This window comes from Marmota monax, unplaced genomic scaffold (assembly GCF_021218885.2).
Source record: "Marmota monax isolate L192 unplaced genomic scaffold, Marmota_monax_Labrador192_F-V1.1 WCK01_AAM20220418_F8-fsc00271, whole genome shotgun sequence".
NCBI classification, from domain to species: domain Eukaryota; kingdom Metazoa; phylum Chordata; class Mammalia; order Rodentia; family Sciuridae; genus Marmota; species Marmota monax.
In genome coordinates this window covers 234,035-257,266 of record NW_026694659.1, presented here as the reverse complement: position 1 = coordinate 257,266, position 23,232 = coordinate 234,035, and the positions used below count along the sequence as shown (strand labels likewise).

The window sequence follows — 23,232 nt, the reverse complement described above, 5'->3', positions numbered from 1 at the left end:
ATCTGAACTTGTGATATAATTGGGGAAATAATACTGGCACAAAGTAGTCCTCATTCAAACTGTACAACTGTCGCTGCCTATCTCAGTGGATGCTAGGACTGAACAGCTTAGTGTGGCACCTATATGTTCAGAAAGCAGCATGACCTAGTGGTTATGAGGACTCTAGAGTGTAGAATACCTGCATTCAACTAGCATTTTGTCACCTGCCGGTTGATTGACTTTGGGTAAGGTGTTGAGCTCTAAGCCTCATTTGCATGATCTATGAAATGGGCAAAGTGACTGCTTGTCTCTGTTTTGAAAATTAAGGGAGGTCATTCATGTAAAGCATGACTCTGGACAGGGTCAAAGCTCACAGAGTTGGGGTTGGCTGACAAGGGGAGCCTCAGCCTGGGCACCTGCTGTCCATCCACATGGCAGGGTGTGTGGAAGATACTAAGTGAGCCAGTGGACTCGATTAGTGGGAGCCCTGGGGAGGCCTCAGTGTTTGGGGCACCCTGAATGGCATGAGCCCTGGCCAGTAGACTTGATTCCATTTGAAAAGGGAATCCCAAAGGGTTTCTACTTGGCTAGTAGAGATGACCCTGGCATTGTGTGGTGGGCATCCTGAGCCTGGCCTTCAGTCTGGGACTGAGCCGATCAGCAGAGGCTGGGGATGAGTCTTCAGAATCACTCAGGGATGACATCTTCAGCCCTGAGCTCAGCAGTGGGAATGGAGGGTGACAGAGAAGAGGGGATTTTTGAAGGAAAGCCCTGGGACACTGTGTTGATTGAGTATGGGACATGTAGAAGGATCAGTCACAGATGACTCAAGCATTTTGCTCTTGAACAAACAGCAGAAAGACTAAGAGAATTAGGGAAGCAGGAAGAGAAACTAGCCAGGAGAACAGGTCTCCTGTGAGTTTGAACTGAGGGCAGGACACCAGTGGACATGACGAGCAGGAAGCTGCAGGTCTGGATCTCAAGCTCAGGGGACGCAAAATTCCCATTGTTGTTCTAACATCCTGTCTTAGTATACCACAGACTGGGCAATTTGTTAAAAAAAGAAGAAGAAGAAGAGAAAGAAAGAAACTTGTTCTTCACAGCTGTGGACGTGGAGAACTCCTAGAATGTGGGGTGGTATCTGGCGAGAGCCTTCCTGTACTTCATCTCATGGTGGAAGGCAGAAGGGCAGGAGAGTGAGCACCAGAGAGCCAAGAGGGAGCTGCTTTTGTAACGGGCACATGCTCATGGTAACTGATCCACTCCAGTTAGCACACTAGTCCATTGATGAGGGCAATGCTCATTGGCCATTGATGAGGGCAGCATCCCGTGGCCTGATCACCTGGAGGTCCCACCTTGCCTCACTGTTACATTGGGGATTAAGTTTCCAACACATGAGTTTGGGGAACACATTAAAACCATGGTACATACTTCTGTTGGTTCAGAAGTTTTATTTTTGTAAATGATGGAAATGACAACATGGTAATGTGAACATGGAAATGATGTTACCTATCAACTGCTGCAAAGACCTGGCATTTCTGAGGCAATGCCTTCCTCTTATCTTGAGGAGTGACCTCAGGCCTTCTGTCCACTTCTGGGTATTTTCCTGTCCCCTTTGGACACAACTTTGGCCTACCAAACTGAGAATTTGTGAACTTTTAGGAAAGATCTGTGACTTCTACCTAAGATCTTACCCTTCCCCTTTTCTTTGCAAATGGATGACTTTGGACACAGTTAATATCCATAGTGTCATACTACTATGAAGAGCCAGACAGGAGGGAAGAGCTGGTTGGTCAAAAGCCATCCGTGCTGCCTCCCCTGCATGAAGGCCCACGAGAGACCTGAAGATAACATCTGTGTCCTCACCAAGGAGTATGTGGGCCCCCACCCCAAAACAAAGCAAAAGCTCCTACAAGCAGAAAAGCCCTGGCCAAATCCCCCAATGGGGTTTGCATGCATTTCCCAATAAATGGACAGCAAGAATCTGTTCCTTCTGAGCACTGAATTTGTATCAGACACTGCTCCAGGTTCCCACCCACACACTTCTTCACTATAACTCTAAAAGGCACATAATAGTAACCTTGCTTTCATGTAATAAAATTGAGACTCGAGAATTAAGTAATGTACCCAGGAACATAGCACAGTATGTGAGGGGGTTGAAACTTGAACCCAGATTGGGCAGACTTCAACCCCTGTTGTTTAGTCTCAGGAATTGGGGATTCAGATTAGGGGAGGAAGGAGACATATAGCACCTACTTTGTTGGTTCCTGCATGACACTGACATCAACAAACTCAGTCACTCCCTGGCCCTCACCTGTGTAGTTGATTATTTGTGGCCCTTCCACAGCCTGGAAAATGCTTGAGAACAGCCCCTTCGGTGAGCGTGAATCCTGGCCCAAGGGATTCATTTATTAATAACGATGCCTGGTTCTTTATTGCTGAGGTGAGCAGGGGCCATTCATTCAGATGACTCAGAAGCTGGGTGTCCCAGGGACACACCTCCTTTTTCATGATCGGATTTGGATCCAGGCAGTTCAAGACACGTGTGTACTGATGGTGCACACCTAGTATCTCAGCCATCTTTGCCCTTCTTGACTTCTTTTCATGATATAAGTTTTTGCAAACAGGCATTTCCCAGGATCATAGTCTTTGAAATGCCTTTGTTTTACAAAACTATCAGGCGTCCCTGCCTTAAAGACAGATATACTTGCAAAAAAAAAATTGGAATATATGGAAAAGCATAAAAAAGAAAGTGAATCTCTTGTGACCTCATCACTCAGAAATAAATGCAGTTGGCCGGGTACAATCACACATGCCTGTAATCTTGGGAGGCAGAAGGATCATGAGTACAAAGCCAGGCTCACCAATGGCGAGGCACTGAGCAACTCAGTGAGACCCTGTCTCTAGATAAAATACAAAATAGGGCTGGGATGTGGCTCAGTGGTGGAGTGCCCCTGAGTTCAATCCCTGGTACCCCCCCCCCAAAAAAAGACATTAATGCAGTTAACATTTGTGTCTGTTTTCCCAGTGTATGGGCACGTATATCGGCAGGACCACATTACAGATGACTGTTATCAATATTGACAGTTACTGTAGTTAGTCCAGAGAATACCTGGATTTTTACAGGATGCTTGATCCTGGCACTTGCTGGGAAGCCAACTCTTCTCCTTGAAAAGTTTGTATTTATGGAAGAAAAAATTCCAGTATCTTAATTCTGTGTCAGATGTTCAGCTTCTCCTGAAGATTGTTTTATTGTCTCTTCAGCACGTGAAGACAGGGACTCTGGCTTCTCAGAGTTGCACTTAACACCTCAGGTTTACTTTTTCCCTTTCTATTGTATAATCTACCATTGTGTGAACATGAATTAAATATACTGTATCATAATTTAGAATTCATTACCATTCTGTCTTGTGAGATTGTTCACAGTAGAAATGGGCTGTCACGTGTATTGCAGAATACTATGGAAACTTCAATAGTGGCCTTGTGCCAGCCACCCAAAATAAACCCGAATTTGTTTTTGTATATAATAAGCTTTCAAGTATTTAAAACCAAAAATGTAAAACAACTCACAACAGATTAGTGGGTGGATAATTAGAGAGAAAATAGAGACAGATTGTTTTGAAAGAAATTACTAATGGGGCAAAAAAGCCAGAAGAGACTGTGAGAAGTGGGGGCCCGGGTGGGAGTCCATACCTTATAAAACCATGAGAAGCAGGTGTGGGGTTGATTGTGGGGTGTGTGAAACCCAAACTTGTGTGTCCAGTAGTGCCAGTGGGCACTAGTCCGGGTGATAACCCCTGGTATCCTGACAAGGGCAGAAGGTCAAATCAAGTACCGTGGGCCCACGTGCCAGCAGATCTCACACCTATGGATTCCAGCAACTGCAAGAAGATTGAAAAGAGTCTGGAAAAAAATTGCTTCTTTTTCTCATGGCATGATGCCCTAAACAACAGAGTATAACAATTATTGACACAGCACTTAATATCGAATTAGGTATCAAAAGCCATCTTTTCAAACACCAGGCCCTATTATATAGGGGCCTTGAGCATCCTAGGATTTGGTGTCCATGGGGGAAATCCCAGAACCATCCTCTGAGGATACTGTGGGATGACTATATTTCCCAATGACTAGCATCTTGATCCATCGCTTCTTATCATCTCAGTCTTCTTCAGCTTTTTAAAGAACAAAAGAATGCCCTTCCTCACTAAAGAGTTACTCAAATTTTAGAATACAGGATTTTACACCAAAAGTTCAGCCTGGGAGTGCCGGTGAAATCTTCTTAACACGTTTCTGTTTCCCCATATGGCACCCCCCCACCACCTTTTTAGGTTTTGTTCATTTTTTTTTTAAGTGTTGTCAATTTTTATTTCCATTATATAAAAAGTAAAATGTTTGAATACAAATAGAAGACAACAAGAATAGTAACAGTATTAGTAAAACTGATAGGATTATGAGGGTTTTTTTTTAAAGCTCATTCTGTGATTAAAAAAAAAAAAATTATAGGGCTAGAAGGATAGCTCAGTAGTGGAGCACTTGCCCAGCATTCGCAAGGTCCTAGGTTCAAAAAAATTTTTTTTTTCCATTATGAACATATTTTAATTTTATAATCAGGAAAGAAAAATCAATGCTTTCTTTAAAGCTGAAAATTTCTGTTAATATTTCTAACATTTTATAAAACATCTTTTGTTGACATTCTACTAATGATACCACCCAATAATGTCCCAATCTTTTTTTCTTCTGAAGACACTTTCTATATCTTTTTGACTTCAGAAATATTCGTTATTTCAGAAAGATTTTTCAGAGAAATCTGGTGACCTTCTACTTGAAATATTAGGTATTTTTTATTTACTTGTTTTTCTCCCTCTTCAACGTAAACAATTAAAATTGAAGTATTATCTGCTGAGATACCAAATTTTTTCAAAGCCTCTGAAATAGTGTTGTTTGGGGAAAGGTTGAAAATAATTTCAGTAAACAGAGTTCTTCATTTTTCCCAGTTTGTAGAGGTGAACTGCTCTATTTGCTGCCACAAGTATCTGAAAAGGATCAACAATCACTGAAGGATTTATCAGTGCACCATCAATGGTGCCTTCCATGGCCTTTTTCCTCAAGTCTCCAGCATTTTTTACATCTTTAAATAACAGAGGAGTCACTCTGCATTCAGGAAATAGGTCCAGCTGATATGTTAGCTGCATTTCATAGATAAACAGGATTGTACTGCACAAAACCAACTGGTCCTGGTCCAACTGGGCTAGGTTCTGTCCATATATCTAAAATGTTCCTTTACTCCATTTTAATGTCTGTTCCAGACATACGGCTTCTGAGGGGCATTGTTGACTGGCATAGTGCTCAGTGATAACTAGGAGACCCTCGAGACCCTCGCATTGGAGCCAGGCCTCACCCAGCTCATGCTGGTGGCCCTTGTCCTGTTCAGTCCCCTGCCTTGTGCTCACACTGCTCTCTGTAGGGGAGTGCAGGGGGCATTCAAGGATTCCTGTTGGCCCACATGGGGAAGGGCTGGATGGACTTTGGCCTGAGTAGGTGGGGCTGGGAGTTGTTCTCCACGTCATCCTGTATGTTCTCAAGTGTCACCTTGTGTCCAGAAGTTTGTTTCTCCAAGATGCTTTGGCTGCCCCTTCTCTGCTTTTGAATTCATGGGTTGTGTGAATGCACCCAGGCTGCCCTGTGTTCTCCCTGCCTTTGAAGCCACGTGGAAGGCAGCTCCTTGTGAGGTTCTGAGGTTTGAAGCCACCTGCGTTTTCTTCAAGGAAGCAGGCAGGCTGTTTGCAAGAATCTTGCTTGCTTTTGTATTTGTATTTTTTTCCTCTTTCCACATTTTTTTATTGGTGCATTATAGTTATACATGACGATGGGATTTGTTGTTACATATTTACACGTGCACACTATATGATAATATAATTTGGCCAGTCGTTCCCCAGCACACCCCCTCCCTCCCCACATTCATCCCGGGTCTCTTTCCTCTACTGATCTCCCTTTGATTTTCATGAGATCCCCGCCGCCACCTCCTCTTCTTTTCCTTTTCCCCTCTAGCTTCCATACCTGAGAGAAAACACATGACTCTTGACCTCCTGAGTTTGTCATATCTTGCTTAACATATGGCCTTTAATTCCTTCCATTTTAAGGGACCTAGATAGCAGTTGATTGGTCAGCTTATAAAATTTACAAGTGGGCATTTGTAATTAGAGCACAAATAATAGTAAACATGCAGTCATTGTCAATTAGTCGTTACTAATTCAAGTTGATCACATCTGTAATGTGTAGCCGGGTGTGCTGATAAGAAAAACTCAGTAGTGGCAAAAGTTGGCTATGTGATGCCCTGAAGGACCACTTGATTCCCTTGTGGTGTTTTTTTTTTCTTTCGAGTATACATAGTTAGGTTTTAAAAGTGAAGTCTATTCAGCGGTCTGCACAATCTGTTGGATTCTGGAACAGGCCAGGGCTGCAGTCAGTCACAGCAAAGCCAGGAGCAGGCCCTTCATGCCCCAGGCTGGACACGGTCCACCACAGGCCACCAGAGCTTTGAGGCAGGAGCCCAGGTGCATCAAAGCAGCAGGTAGGAAGCCCCAGGAGTTCCAGAGGACTTGGCATTTGTCACCTTTGTCCACCTAATCCAAAGCAGCAAGAGAGCCATCAAGCTCTCCTGCCCACCTTTGCTTGGGCAATTGGACTGGTTTATTCCCTCCACTAAGACCTGTTTTGTGTTGACTGAGCATTCGCTCTGTGACATTCACAGACAGCCTTGTATCTTAGCTACCCCTGACTCCAAGATCAGGAGGAGGTGAGACCTGTCTCCAAGGAGCATTTTAAGGACAAAACAAATGCATACACACCTCTGTCAATAAAGCCCACGTCACCAGGCACGGTGGTGCACACACCTATATACCCAGCGGCTGGGGAGGCTGAGACAGGAGAATCGGAAGTTCAAAGCCAGCCTCAGCAACTTAGCAAAGCACTAAGCAACTTAGAGAAACCTTGTCTCTAAATGAAATATGGAAAAGGGGCTGGGGATGTAGCTCAGTAGTTAGGTGCCCGGTTCAATCCCCAGTACCCATCCACCCAACCCCCCAAAAAGAGAAAGCCCACCTATTCTGTCTTCCACTGGATCCTCCTCTGCCCCTACCCTAACAGTTAGCTGATCTATTGCTGACAGCGGCAGCTGTCATTTGTGCTCCTGCTGTATGCCATTCACTGGTCTAAGTACTTTCCTCAGCTGTCACTCCCTCCTGACAACGCCACACTGCTGCCCACATCCTGTGTTAGGGAAGACAAGTGTATAAAGAGAGATGCTGTAGCATTCCAGAGGTCAGGAACTGCAGGGCGTGGAAACCAGGTTCCCAGCGGGGTCTGAGAAAGTCAGCTGAAGTACAGTTCAGCTGGGTTTTTGCCAGCCATTGCCACCTGCCTCTTCCACCATGAACGTGCTGTCCCTGTACTTGTTTATATTTGTCACATTTCATTTTATATAGCAGGTGTGGTCTTGAAAAATTGCATGCATGTTAAACTTTTGCTGATGGATTGGTACTTGAAGTCATGCTTCAGAATGTCACATCTAATCCGTGTCACGTCTTGTACACCCTTTTGCATATTCAAAAATGCTCGTGCTCCTGGATCCAGTATATGTGTTGAGAGGTACTAAATATGTATTTTTAATTAAAAGTTATAATGCAAAAAACTTTTAAGTTATTTTCCTTGGCATCTGTGTTACTGCTTGACTTTCACATTTGTGAGAAAAATCTTACATTTCTAAACCATTTTTTTTGTTTGTTTTCAATCTTAAATATTCAGTCATATTATTTGTCTGCTCACAAAGAAATGAGATTTCTTATCACCAAGGATGGAAATTCATATTATGAGACTTGGACATGGGGACCCTGTGTCATGGTGATGAGGGTGGGGCCCTGGGTAGGCCTTTGCCCCAATACCTCTGTCTCTAGATGTGTCTACCTGTTGGGAAAGGTGTCTTCTCCTGGCCTTTGGTACCCTCTCCCTGAACTTGGGGATAATGGCAGTCACTAGGATGTTTCACTGTAGGGTGCATATACCTTGAAATAATAAAAGTAAATCTCTAGCTGAAGTGGGGAATGGAGAACATGGAGATGGATTGGGTATTAGTGTACCGTGGAGCCATCAGACAGCCCAGCACCTTCCCACCCTCACCAGCAGGCAGTAGGGTCTAGAAGAAATAGTTGCAGGGGGAGGTTCGTGTGTTGTGTGCAGGAGGTGATGATCTACCTACTAATGCTATGGCTACTATTGTTACACACCAGTGTGGAAAGACTGGTGAATGTGTGTGAGATCACAGTGATGAGACTGGAAGTGGAGTTCATTAATTGAGCAGGCATTTATTGAAGCCTGTTCCCTGCTGGGCCCTGAGGCCACAACAGTGACAACAGGTGATCTTGTGGGAGGAGAGACACACAGTGAAGTGAGGCGGCTACTGCAAGGGCCCGTGGGAGAATGACCTTTATATGAGGTCAGTCCCTCAAGGGGCATCCCATAACTCAGTTTAGTGCTATTTATAGGTCTGGATGCTCAGCCGGTTGCCGGGTGAACTCTCCTTTGCTGTGGAAGAAAGACCTGTGCTTTCCTCAAGACACTGTCTCCCTGCTCATGTACCCAGGGCACTTCCCCACAGCTTTGCCACCTGCCATCTACTCAGGGAGATGGGAATCCATTCTGCATTTGGAAAACATGGTTGGTTTTCATTTGTAAAAGCTGGAATTAACTTACTGGGGGAACAAAGGTTACTGGGCCAAGTTCTTACCCAACTCGTCATCTCCTTTGTTTGTAGCACATTCTGACTATCAAAGAGTTTACTCTCCCCTCTTGCTGTTCAGACTTAAGAAAGTGTGGATGAGACTCTCTGGTCCTTAGCGACCATAAGGTGAGGATGGGAGGATCATCAGGATTTTGTGTGTGAAGTTGGTGCCCAAAGAGACATTGAAGACCCAGGAGGGTGGTGGGGTGCACTTGGTACTCTGGGTCTGCAGTGGTTTGGAGTTTATAGTTTCTCCTTTAAGCATATCCGTTTCTAATGGCTAGTCCACAGTGCCAGGTAGAGAGTAGCTCCTGCTAGCAGGACACTTGGAAGAGAATGTTGATGGACAAGCTTTTGTTTTGGTTTTACCAGCCTCATCTGGACTCTCTTGCTCCTGCTGTGCCTGGTCTCCTCTCTGCAGTTTCTAAGCTGCCTCTGGAGCCAGCTTCCCATGCTTCTGCCCTTGCCAGCCCAGTCTGTGTCCTATGCTCTCAATCTCCACACGGCACCCTGGGGCCTCCCTTATATTTTGGAGCATCTCCAAGTCCTGCTCATAGCACCACAGCTACCTTCTCTGCCATGTGCACTTCTGTCCTCATCAGGCTCCTCTGCATTCTGCAGACTCAAAATTCACATGCTTAGAGGACCTGCCAGACCTCTTTTCCTTATTACACTTGTTACAGTTGGTCACCTGGAAATTGGGTGTGTGTGAAAAGGACTTTCTTGCACTAGTGCATGAGGTTTGTAGGGTTAGGGGGCCATTTTCTTCAAGATTTATCTAAGACTCAGTGCAATAAATGAACAAATAGGTCATTCTTAAGAGCATAGGGAAGAAAGGAAGAGGAAAGGCACAGCTTGGAGTCTCCATGAATTCTTGGCTGTATCTAGCACAGTGCTTCAGAAGGCATGGGAGGTCAGCTATAGTCAGACAGAGTTTGCCCCTCAAGTGCCATTCATTATTAAGAAAGACTCTGATAGTTTGCGGAAACCTCAGAAAAAGTGAACTTGTCCCCTTGTCTCTTGCCTAAGCTCATATTATTTGGGCAGTGACTACAGTCAGAATGTTCTTTTCAGGGTGCAAACACTGAGCATCTGTGTGTCCTCTGCCTACCCCCAGTGACAGCTGCAGATGAGTTGAGCCAGGCCAGATGTATCTGGTATCCTGGCCTGATTGCCAGGAAAGCATCCTTTTCCTTCCACGTCCCTCTTCCCACTGCCTTGTAAGCAAGCAGTTAGTGACATCCTTGAGCATTTCTGTGACAGAAGAAATTGATAGCTTTTGTTTGTGAGTCCATTTTGACTTGAATTTGACTTTGTTTGAAATTAGCTTGTATCAAAGAGCCTGTCCCACTTTCTTGAGGCACTGTTGGCATTTCTCTGACAGCTGGTACCTAAGCTACTGGCCATGGTGAATTCATTGGTGCCCATCTGCAGCCAGACCTGAGAATCACAAGACACTAGAGTTGGACTGCATGGGTGGGTGAGGCCTGGTGACTGGGGCCACACAGCATCACAAGACAGCCCTTGCAGTAAACCCTTTACACCCAAGATCCTCTGAGCCTAGGAAACATGTGCCCCATCCATCCCCTCAGCTCATGGATTCCATGAGTGAGCATCATCCCATCCTGCTGCCACTCACCCTCACTCCCTCACCCAAGCTGGGTAGCCCAGAACAAGTGCCATGCCCTTTTCAACTTACCCATAGAAAACCCCTTTTCAAGTGGGAGTCAAAAGGCTGGACCTTTAGGAAGATGCCAGGGAAGAAAGTGAGGGTGTGTGAGGGGTAGATTTGTTTTTTAAGGGCTCTTAGTTGAGGGGCCAAATGTAGCTAAAGGAAAAAAAATTAAAGTAAGCTCACATCATCGGAGATGTTTTGGATTCAGGGGGTCTGTTCATAGTGTGGGTCCTGTTTTTCTCGGGCTTTATTCTGCTCACATCTGCCCTGTCATTCTGTCTTTTCTTTTTTTGTTTTTTCAATTTTTTTTTAATATTTATGTTTTTGGCTGTAGTTGGACACAATACCTTTATTTAATTTATTTCTATGTGGTACTGAGGATTGAACCCAGGGTCTCACACGTGCTAGGCATGCATTCTACCGCTGAATCACAACCCTAGCAGCCTCCCACCCCCGCCCCTAGTCTTTCTTGACGTGGCCTCCAGGGGACAGTATTTTCCCCTTGACTGTGGCATGGTCCCAAGAGTGCTGGGACCTCACAGGAGTCTTGGGTCTCTCTGGGCCCAGCAGGGGTGGAAAAGACACATGTGGATGGTAAGCCAGGTGGAACAAGACCCTTGGAAGAGATGAGTTTTGTTTAACAAGAGAAGCAATGAAGGGTGCTGACCAGAGTAAAGCAGCAGAATCACTGCAATAATCTGACATGGTCACCCTGTCCAAAAGTCCCCAAGTGTTTAGTAAATTTGAGTTTTGTCTTTTTACTAATTCTCATATTTTAATGATGAATTTTTAGACTGGATACTCTCTAAATAAGTGGAAACTGATCTTACTAGCATACCTGGAAAACTATACACAAATCAACACGAAAGGCTATTAGAAGCCAAACATTGAGTATATCCTAACACTTATGTGAAAATTTGCTTTGGTCACTTTGTATCTTAGTCAAATCTTCTTGGCATTTGATAATAAAGGCTTTTTATAATTTGGGGTTGGGGGGTTAGGAATATAGCTCAGTTGGTAGAGTGCTTGCCTTGCATGCACAAGGTTTGGGGTTCAATCCCAGCACTGTAGAACTAATAATAATAATAATAATAATAATAATAATAATAATAATAATAATAATAACTACTATTATTATTATTATTATTATTATTGGTTGGCTTTACAAGTAAGTCCTTACCCTGAAGGGAGGAAATCCCCACAGATCAACCTCTAATCATAACTCAATATAAATAGTATATTAAGAACAAGTAAGTTTCTAGTTAAACCTGGTTGACATTACAGATCTGATTAGTAGCGGAAGTTAAATGATTTTGCTATAGAACTCCTAAAACCTGAGTGCACTTTGTCTAAATGAATTGGCTTGAATATATTTCCGAACTATCAAATTCATTTGACGTTTTATCTTGAATCTCCAGAACTCCAGCTGGAAGATGACAGAGCAGGTTTTAAAGGCGTCTGTTATAACATCCCTTCATCTTCGGAGGAGTATATAAAAGATTTTGACTTTAAAATTGCCAACATTAATAATGTATGACATGTTCAAGCTTTTATTAGAACTCAATCTTTAATGTATGTAATTTTATTCGGCAAAGTTAAAATGTACTTATTATTGTCAATAAAAAAATGTAACTCAGGATCAAAGATCTAATAGCCCAATGCCAGAAAAATCATCACAAAAGCAGTATAGTGTAGTTTACCTTTTAATGCAACTCCGCTACTTGCCACTTAAAATGCTGCCATCTGTCTGCTCGTAGAGCAAGAAATATCATTCCTGTAGTGCACATTATTTTATTAGTAATAGTAATAGTATTAAACATGGATAAAGTCATTGCACAAATTGAGGCTGGTCTTGTGTGTGATGGCTTCAGTGGTGGATGTGTTAAGCAGCTTGATCACACCCTTCCCTGGCCACAAACTCCACTCATCTTAGTCAGCTACTTTGCTCAGGCTGGCCCTTCTAAGGCTTTGTCACCTGTCTCATCTGCAGAGCACTTGGTTGATCACCTTCCCACCCAGGATCCTGCATGCAAACACCATTGCAACTGCTTGAGGTGAAGAAATGTGGGTACCGGATCTCCTGGCAATTCATACCTGAGACCCCAGTGCCCAGTCTCCACAGCAGCAGCCTGGAAAGCTCTAGCCAAGCTGCTCTGGTCTGCGTGTTTTTGTGTCCCCCGGATTCACATGCTGAAATCTAAACCACCAATGTGGTGATATTAGGAGGTAAAGCCTTTGGAAGACTATTAGTCATTGAGAGTGGAACCCTCACAAAGAGGCTCCAGAAAGACTCTCTCCCCCTTCACCATGTGAGGTCACAGGAAGGGGCCCTCACCAGACACCAAATCTGTCAGGACCTTGATCTTAGACCCCCCAGCCTCCATAACTGGGGGAAAACTTCCGGTTTTTTATAGGCCACCCACTCTGTGTTGTAGAGCCACCTGAACAGATCAGGGTAACACAGTGGAATTTCTTCTCCATCTTAAACACTCTAGTTTTTTTTAAAAAAAAATTTGGTTCTAAGGATTAAACCCCTGACTTCACGCATATTATAAAGCACTCTTACCACTGAGCTGCACTCCCAGCCCAACACTGTAATTTTAGGATGATCAGTTTAAGGAGATTGAGGTTGTGTCTGAGCCTAATCTTTAATGTAGGCATTAAAATCCTGCTCGCTGTAGAGCACATGCCCCAGGAAACAGAATCTTGCTATTTTCTGTTTTGTTTTTTCACAGTGATATCCATTCTTTCTTTGTTCTTTTTTCATGCAGAGGTGTTGTGGCTTATACATTATTGAGCAAGCCATATATAAAGTCATTACTTTGAAAAAATAAAATGTCACTTCTCCTGACCTACACACAGCTTGCCAGCAATTAGGAAGATTTGATAACGGTCACATTCTAGACATTCTCATCCATAATACAATTTACTAAAGCATGTTGCAGGGACACCCCCAACCAAATGCTCACATACTGGTGAATTCTGTACAGTGGGATTTTCTGGCTAAAGTGAGACTTGAAAGAAGAACATATCCTTTTAATTCTCACCTAATGTCTGGCTAGAACATTAGTGTACCCCACGCCTGGGTAAGTACACAGATGGCAGGCATTGGGCTATCTGGGTGTTCTCTTGGGCGAGGGCTCACGTACAGAGACAGTGGAGACAGTGGTTCTGCCTGAAGCACATGTTTGTGGTCCATCCATCCTGGGCCAAGGCTGCATCAGGAACTCATCATTGGGCCCAAAGTAGGCAGTTTGCTACAGACAGCCCTGGGATGCACTTGTTCTCCTCACATGAAGTGTACATAAAGGCTGGTTGGAAGCTCTCGTGGGGCCACATTGGGGTTACTTTTGGTGTGTTCTGGTCGGTAAGCGTGGACTGAGTGAGGATTGGGTGTGAGGGCTTGCCTCTCTTGTTGAGCACATACATCAAATTGAGGGAGGAAAAATGTCATGGTACCTTGTTAAAATGAAAACCACATTGGAGTTCAAATTGTGCTTCCATTACAACTAGAAGAAGTAAATGATAGGATTTCAGTGAAAGAACAGAGGTGAAGCAGATGCTCAGGAAAAACACAAGAGAGAAAGTGAAGAAACAGTGGAATTCCCATGCTCCCTCTTTACCTTCAAGGTCACAGGTTTGCCTTCAAATTAGAGCCATTCACTGGCGCCTAGGCCCCTGGGTGCAGTCCAGGGACTCAGGTCTAGTGCTGGGCTGAATTTTACTCCCCCATGTTCACATGCTCAGCAGCACTGTCCCCGTCTATAAGACACACAGGCAGGCTAAGTTCCAGCTCCAGATGAAGAAGAGTGACAGGGAGTCACCGAGCCCCCGTAGCCTGGTCCCACATAGGTCATGCGCTTGCAGGCTGGCCTGCCGCTCACCTTGCAGTTTACACAGTTATCATCATACAGAAAGGAAGGCCACCCTCACTATTGGAGTATTTGCCTTTCTCCTCGTGTCCCTGGGACATTGCTCAACCACCTCTGCCACTTCCTCCCCCAGGAAGCTGCTTTGTTGTGTTCCTCCAGCATCCTCAGCCAGCATGAAGGGTCTGGTCCCTTCTGTTCCAGATGACCCTGGCTCTGGCCATTGGGCAGGATTAGGGTAAGGAGAAGACTGCAAGAGAAAAGGGATTCCTTTTCTCAGTAGCCCAAGACTTTGCCCCACTCACACACTGCCCACCCAGCACCCACCCCTCCAGCCCCTCCCAGGAGGCCTCCCTGCTACTCCAGGGCTCCCACCTGTGACTCGCACACACATCTCTTATTCCAAATACTGCATCTCAGCTCACTCCCACCTGGGGACACAGGGACTCTTTTGTTTCCCAGAATCAGAGGAAACATCTCTGCTTGGGCAGGCAAGTGGTTAGGGAGGGGGACAGGACCTTGACACTCCAATTCACAGTCTTGGGAGCATTTTCTATAGAAAACATGCTATACACCAGCTCCGACAGAGCTGTGCATCTTGACTGTTATGGATTAAATAGGCTCATTATTGGGTACACGGGTCTGTATCTCTTTATTGGCTGGTGCATTCAGCTGGTTCCCTGACCTCTTTCAGCCTCAATTTTCTCATCTACAGAAAATGACCTCATCCCAGGACTGTCGTGAGGGCTCAGATAATGTCAATTTCTATCCCCAGACAGCTGCTGCCTCTTGAATTTCACTGCACCAGTAGTTACATATGGCATCCTGCCATGAGAGAATGTCCGATTCCATGTGCCAAACGCCTGGCAGGAATGCCTTCTATCTTGGTGGCCATCTGGCACCAATGCGATCATGGCCCAGAGTCTGTAAAGAGAACTTGGGCTGTCTTTTGGTGCAATATTGTTCTGAGAAAAAAAAGAGATTCAAAGTTCCAACTTGTTAGTACAGATAATAATATTATTTTAATAGAATAGTTCGTGTGTTTCATGTACATCCTTAGAACTTAGATACCTGTGATGGGCTGAATTGTATACCCCCTCCCCGAGATTCACGTGTTGAAATCCTAATCCCCAGTACTTTGGAATGTGGCTGTAGAGACAGGGACTTTAAAAGGGGTAATTGAGTCAAGATCATTAAGGTAGGCTCTAATCCATTGTGACTGGTCTATAAGAAAAGATGAGGACTCAGTCACATGCATAGGGACGACCCTGTGAGGATGCACTCTACCATCCAAGGAGAGAAGAAACCAATCCTTCCAGCACCTTGATCTTGGATGTTTAGCTTCCAGAACAGTGAGCTGCCCAGAGTGTGGCACTTTGTTATGGCGGCCCAAGCAGACTAAGACAGCAGGACCATTGCTGTCCCCTTTTTAGAGTTAAGGAAACAAAGGCAGAGGTTTAATAAGTAATCTGATCAAGAGCACACAACTGCTACGTGTTGGCCTCAGGATTCTTTCCAGGGCTGCGCTGGCAGTCATTCCAGTTACCTTAAAAGGGGCTCAAAGACTGTAAGGTCACATTGGAGCCAGACAGGTTTTTGCTTCACATGTTTGATATGTAGAGTGTTGTAGTCTTCATGAGCTCTAGGAGGGCAGGAAGTATGACTGTCTTCATTCAGAGTCACACATGGCCAAATTAAATTATTTTGGTTTGAAACAAAGCAGTGAAGTAGCATAATCAACAAGTCAATTTTGAAGTATCTTCAAAGACGTACTGCACTGGCCAGTGTCTGTATTGTTTTTTTCTCCTTATCCGGGCTCCTCTATCATTCTGTCCTGATGTGTACTCTGAAACTTGTTCTCTCAAGACTTTCTCCAGTCATTTTTATGAGTCACACATTTGACAAAGTTTATTAAAATAATATTCCTATTTATTTTTTTCTTTGCAGTGCTTGGGGGATTGAACCCAGGGGTGCTTTACCACTGAGCTACACCCTCCTCCCTTTTTATTTTATTCTGAGATAGGGTCTTGCTAAGTTGCTGTGGCTAGACTCAAACTTGTGACTCTTCTGCCTCAGCCCCTCCAAGTAGCTGGGATTACAGGGATGGCCCACTGTTTCTGGCTCTAAATGTTATTTCTTGACATTTTTGATATCTATAAAAGTTATATGCTGCTCTGCTTGGTCATGCTCTTTCAGCCTGCTCTTTGGTGAGGGTCTTTATTTCCTGTTTGATGAGCTTCTGGCAGTGCTGTCTTCTGGGCAGAAATTTAAGTATTCCATATCTGAAATTCTTGGGACCAAAAATGTTTTGGATTTAGGATTTATTTTGGATTTTGGAATATTTGTATCTACATAATGAGATATCTTGCAGATAGGACTAAACACACAATTTATTTGTACTTTATGTACAACTTATACCATGACCTGGAGAACATTTTATACGATATTTTTTAGTGTGTGCATTTTTACTGACCCATCACATGAGGTCAGGTGAGGAATTTTCTGCTTGTGGCATGTTATTGATGCTAAGCTTCAGAATTTGGAGCACTTTGGGTTTCAGATTGTTGCATTAGAGTTGCTCACCCTTTACTGTCTGTGAAGCAGCAAACACCCATTAGTTCAAATGAATTGGTGTATTTACTTTAAATCCCATGTGAGTGACCATGTCTTCCCACATGCCTCCGGGCTCTGAGCTGGGCTTGTGTCCACGGCTGCAGGATCTCAGGCCTGGGCTGCCTGCTATTGGGGCAGCAGCCCCAGTCTGCACAGCTGAGGATGCTCACTAGACAACTTTTAACTTTTTTGACCTCCTGCCCCAGCAATGTGGTGGAAGGAAAATTAGCCCTTAAGAACAGCCTGTCTTTACTTCAGGCTAAGGAATAAGAGGAGAGGGAGATAAGCTACCCATTAAAATCCTTTGGTAACATTTTGGAGGGAAAAAGGTAACCTTAAATGCCTGTAGTTTCCATACCATCAAAACCTATACCTTGACTAAGGGTTGAACAGGACTGGTGAGCCTGCAGCCATATCTCAGGAAAAGCTGAGACACAAGGCCAGCCCTCCCTGGGTTTATGGTTTGTCCCCAGCTCCAGGGACCACTATGCTTTCTTCCCCTAGAATGTTCTGGAATTCTGTGCATTTTGATTAGTTTAAAACATTTTTTCCTTCGGGCTTTTCACACTTTTTTCCTCACAGAAAGGAATATGTTTCTCATTGCAAGTTGACACTGATTCACACATGTGGCTAAGGAAACCAACCTTGTCCTATTTTTGATGCACTTGGAGATTTTCTGTTTTATTCCCTTAAACCCAGTATATACCTGCAAGCTGGTTGCAACCCATTCAGTCAATTTAGTGACCCACCTGTGGGCTTTGAACCACAGTATGAAAAATTCTGCTTCCAATTTAACACATCAGCTAATTTTTTCTAATTCAACTCAACACTGGGAAACTAGGCCACTGTTTTGAGAGAAGACAAAGTACAGAAGGGGAATAAAAGAAGTCTCTGGGTGTCTGCTCAGAAGGGCCAGCATGCCACCAGGCAGCCTGGGAAGACAGATTGGCCCAGGAGTGGAGAGGAGGGGATGCAGGCTAGAGACTGCAAGTTCTGCTGACTGAGACTTGACCCAGGTAGAGTTGGAATGGGTCTTTAAATTTAGATCATTCAGTCCACTTCCTGCCTGGCAAGAATGCAGAAGATATTTCATCGAAATGCGCCTACATTTATACCTTATTTTTCCCTCTGACAAGTCCAGGGTTTCTATAAAACTGAATAGTCCTTTCAGAGTTAAACGAAGCTTTCCAGGGTGTTTATTGTTATCTTTTGTTAGAGGTACTCCCGCATTTTTTAATGCGTAAAGGGTAGGTCAGTTCTAGTTAAGTCTCATCTTCACCATGCAGCTGTCAGCATTTTATTTTTCAGATGGTCTTTGTCATTTGCAGCAGTCCATATGCTGCCTCCTGATGTACCGACACAGGGCGGTGCACCGGAGGCTGTAGAGTAGGAGTTGGTGCCCACTGAGCCCTTGCTGTGTCTCCACAGGCCTCGGCAAGACCCGCAGGAAGCCGAGCGCCAGGGATGCATCGCCGACGCCCAGCACGGACGCCGAATACCCCTCCAATGGCAGTGGCGCTGACCGCATCTATGACCTCAACATCCCTGCCTTTGTCAAGTTCGCCTACGTGGCCGAGAGGGAGGACGAGCTGTCCCTGGTAAAGGGCTCGCGCGTCACCGTCATGGAGAAATGCAGTGACGGCTGGTGGCGGGGCAGCTTCAACGGGCAGATTGGCTGGTTCCCCTCCAACTATGTGCTGGAGGAGGCAGACGAGGCTGCCGCCGAGTCCCCGAGCTTCCTGAGCCTTCGGAAGGGCGCCTCCCTGAGCAACGGCCAGGGTGCCCGGGTGCTGCACGTGGTGCAGACGCTGTACCCCTTCAGCTCCGTCACCGAGGAGGAGCTCAACTTTGATAAAGGAGAGACCATGGAGGTGATCGAGAAGCCCGAGAACGACCCAGAGTGGTGGAAATGCAAAAACGCCCGGGGTCAGGTCGGCCTGGTCCCCAAAAACTACGTGGTGGTCCTCAATGACGGGCCAGCCCTGCACCCTTCGCACGCCCCGCAGATCAGCTACACTGGGCCCTCGTCCAGCGGGCGCTTCGCAGGCCGGGAATGGTACTACGGCAACGTGACGCGGCACCAGGCTGAGTGCGCCCTCAACGAGCGGGGCGTGGAGGGCGACTTCCTCATTAGAGACAGCGAGTCCTCGGTAAGTGCCCTCCGCTGCAGGCTCTGCCCGGCCTGGGCAGCTCCAGGAGAAAACAGTAAAGGTACCGTAGTCACCCTTATCCCCGGTTTCAGTTACCCACTGTCCACGGAGGTCAGAAAATGCTTCCCAAAAAATTCTGGAAATAAACTATTCATAAGTCTTAAGTTAACTTTTATTATAGCGCACTGTTATAATTGATCAGTATTACTGTTGGTTAGTAATCTCTTACCATGCTTAACATACAAGTTAAACTTTATCTCAGCTCTGTTATATACAAGTTAAACTTTATCTCATATAGGAAAAAACAGGCGTAGCAGGCCTCAGTACCACCCGAGATTTCAAGAATCCATAGGTTTTGGAAAATGCCCCCACCAGAGGAGGACTGCTCTATGTAGGTTGCACAGTAAAACTCCTGTGAGCCATTCCCTTTTCAAAGCATGTGAATGTCCCTGAAATAGAAAAGGGTGTTTGAGGCTTCATATTAAGCAGAATGGATATGATTTGGTATAAGGTTCGCTACTCACAGTTTTTCTAAACCTGTGTTCGCTGTACTATCTGTCCCGGGTAACCACTTGCTCTCTTGGAGATGGGAGGGTCAGTAAAGTGGGTTTTAGTTCATGAAAGTTGTTTTTCCCCTTTACTGGGTTCCCCTTTTTCTATTTTAGAGACTCAGACATGCTTTTCTCTACCAGTTTTCCATTCTGCTCATGAAAAAGGGCCTGGTGATTGACTTAGTTTGGAGCTGTCTGGGTCCAAAGCACTCAGAGGGTTCTCTGCGTGACAGGCACCTGGTTTCTGGAGAAGCCTTTAGTTGGTCGATTAGTTTTTCTTTGTAAAGCATATAATCCCAAGGTCATCTCTGCTGCAGGCAGTGGCACCGAGCTCATCTCTGAAAAGGTTTTAAGGCACTTACAAGCTGAATCAAAAAGAAAACTGCAGTGCTTGACTGAGATGAGTTTTGTGGGTGTGAAGGGAACCTAATGGATGAAGCCACCTGCCTAGTGGCAGCGGATCCACTTCCAACAGGCAGCCGATTGGGGGTTTTTGTTTGGGGTGGGCCTGCCTGGAAGGACCAGACCATTTTCACCATACAAGGGAGACTACTTGTGTGCACTTATGGAAAGACTTAACTGCTTTTGTAGACATCTTTCTAAATATACCTTCTATATAATAAGACTCACCAAACAAGAGTTTTGAGCATAGTGTCCAGCGTATTCGAGTTTTACTGGTTCTAGCAGACTTCGGTTTCCTCTTTTAAATGTAAGCCATAAGGCGTGTGTGTGTGTGTGTGTGGACGTGTGTACTCAGCTATGATTATCCTCTGAATAGGTTAATACCATAGTGTGTGCACATCCACAACTCCTGGGACTGATCTGAGAACAGTTCACAGTCCTTCAGAGAGAGGAGCAACTGTGATCTGTCCTTTGAAGCAGAAGGGGCATCCTGGTGGTGGAAATCAGACCCGTTTATGGTGTCAGCATCTCTGCAGGGTCAGCTGTGGCCTTAGAAGTGCTTGGACAGGCAGGCTGAAAGTCGAACTACTTCTGAAATCTGAACTCTGAGATTTGCTTATCAAGCTGCCATGTTTTATCATTTCTGGCAAGACATCACGTGAAATTGTCCTCACGCGACGCAAGCTCTGTGCCTGGCTCCCTTAAGATCGTGTTCAAGGCCTTCAGGAAATTAAGGACAGCAGTGTTTCTAACTGTGGAGCAAAAACTTAGAGAAGAAAATTCTCAAAAATCTATTCCAATGTAAAGGGCTGCATCCAGAGTGCTTCTCAGAGTCAGAACATAAATCCCTGAGCTGAGTCTGAAGAGGCTTCTTGGAAGGGAGGGGAGCAAAAGAAAGCTCACAGTGCGGAAGCACTGGTCCCCTTCCTTGTTCTTTGTGCGTAGGGAAGTCTTGAGAAAGAGGGTGGGTGAGAAAAGTGTCCTCCAGGGTTGCTGGGCCTCAGAGAGACTGTTGCTGTTCTGTGGAATGCATACAGGTAGTCATCACCATCCGACTGCAGGACAAATTCCTTTTTGATAAGGAGGGACATGTATTATCCAGGTTCCTTCTCAGAACTTGAATATACCCCACTGCCTTGTCCATCTCACATTTTTTAGAGAACAAGCAAACTTTATCTAAATAATGGAAGTACAGATTGTTCACATTTTGTTTGAACTCTTTTTATGGACACCTTCCCAGATTTTTTACCTCTGCCTTAGGAAACTGAGGTAGCACACACTGATTGTGAACGGGCCGAGGCTCTGCTGGGACTTGTATCAGCTCTGCCTATGGGGCAGCTCTTTCCTGGCCTGCAGCTCCCTGTGTTCTGCAGGTCAGCCTGTCCTCATGATTCGTGCTGTAACACGTCCTGCTTTCGGCTGTTAGCATGCATGCCTCGTGCCAAGGGGATGCTGCAGGGGCTCTAAGGCGTGTTGCTTCCTTACTGCTGACAGAATAGGCCAGTTTTGCTGCATTTCTTGTGTATAACTAGGACTGTTCTCGGCTGTCATCTGCAACTGCGTAAGATCTTTCCTGTTGGACAAGTGGACAAATCCCCTCTTGTTCATTTTCTGTCTTCTACTACCTCCTTTTGCTTCCCCTCCTCCTCCCTCCTCCCTCCTCCCCCCCCCCTTCTCTCTCTCTCTCTCTCTTTTATTTTATTTTCCTGTCATTTCAGCTCTTCTCAGGGGTAGCCTATATTTTGCAGCCTGGTTCATCATGTAACATAATTGCCTGTCAAAGTATATGGGGACAACAGGGTGTCTAAGGGGCTCAGACTTCCTGTAGAACTCATAGGCACATATCTACATATCATTTCCTGTTTCTTCCTTGTAATCTTTGGCCAGGGACTTCCTTTCAAGGGTGTTTCTTGACCCCTGAAAAGCATAATTTGGTGGAGCCCATCTTCAGGATGTGTATCATTTGCAAATGCTTCCTGAGAGATTGCAAATATACAGGAGCTAGACTCTTGATTGAAGACATTTAACATTTTAAAGTGGCTACGATTTTTCTCCTCTGAAGAACAAAAATATAGCCATCTCTGAGCACTAAGAAGTCTGTGCTTTTTGAGGAGAGAGGTGCATACTTCAGAAAAAAACAAGGGAAGAAGTTTGCCATATCTGTGCTGTCTATCCAGTGTCCGGAAGGTGCAAGGTTCATTGGATTCATCAAGGAATGAAGGACCAAGCACACCTGCTGGACTCCTTCCCAACCTGAACCTCCACACCTACCAGCTAGTGTTCGTTTCGGCCTCTTTTCCTCTGATTCTCCTCTCCCATCTCCAGCCACCATTTCTCCTTAGCAGCTAAAGGGGATGAAATATTGTTTCTTCCTCAGATTTAATTTAATTATCTGACCTCTACCTGTGAACTAAACCTCTTGAATTTAGAAAATTCAGATATCCCCCCTGCCCCGTACACTCACCTTACATACATGTCCACATGGATTCTTTGGATACCATTAGGAAGCTGTACTCACAATAAACTTGATTTCTGGCCAGCTGTGTGAGCTGTATTTAGTTTTCTCAGTTACTACATCTCTCATCCTTGCAAAGGTGGTTGAGAAAGTGACAGGTCACATGTAAGATGAGGTCTGAAAAGGTACAGAGCTGACCAAGGTCATGTGCTGAATAGCTTCAGCTGAAGGTTTAGGAGGTCCTGTCCCTGTGTAAGACTTGACATCCTGAGGAAGGTGGGTTTTCCCTTGTGTGTGTCATGCCTACAGTAAGTATTTAGATACCTTTTTTTTTTTTTGGGGGGGGGGGTCACACAACAAGTTTGTTTCAGAAAAGAAAAACTGTCTTGCTTAGGAAAATGTAACATGTATTGTCCATACAAAAAATAGATGGGCCTTTTGTTCCTCTTATTATTTAAACCTCTTAATATTACTTGACCAGGAAATAAAAGAATTAGAAGAGTTTCTTGCTCTAGTTTTAAGATTTCTTATGGAAATCATTGCTGAACACAGTTTCATAATCCATCTATAAACAGTGATTCACACACTGTAGTATGTGTCTGAATCCCTCGGAGGCTTGTTAAAACAGATTTCCAGGGCCCACCTACAGCATTCCTGATTCAGAAGGTCTGGGCCCGAGAATTTGCATTTTGGATGCATTTCCGTGGTGACACTGCTGCTGGTCTGAGGGCCACACTTACATTCTCAATGGCTTATACTTTT

The 23,232-nt window shown here is 44.9% G+C and overlaps 1 protein-coding gene and 1 pseudogene across 4 annotated transcripts in view; one reads left to right on the top strand and one right to left on the bottom strand.

Annotated features, from left to right (window-relative positions):
- Nucleotides 1–23,232, top strand: part of Nck2 (NCK adaptor protein 2) — a 144,247-nt gene that overhangs the window by 108,308 nt on the left and 12,707 nt on the right. For all 4 annotated transcript variants that reach the window (XM_046423303.2, XM_046423300.2, XM_046423301.2 and 1 more), the window contains exon 4: nucleotides 18,341–19,062. In XM_046423303.2, the coding sequence (XP_046279259.1) occupies nucleotides 18,341–19,062 (722 nt within the window). The remainder of the gene's footprint in view (nucleotides 1–18,340; nucleotides 19,063–23,232) is intronic.
- On the bottom strand, nucleotides 4,579–5,171 carry LOC124078486 (EKC/KEOPS complex subunit TPRKB-like; annotated as a pseudogene).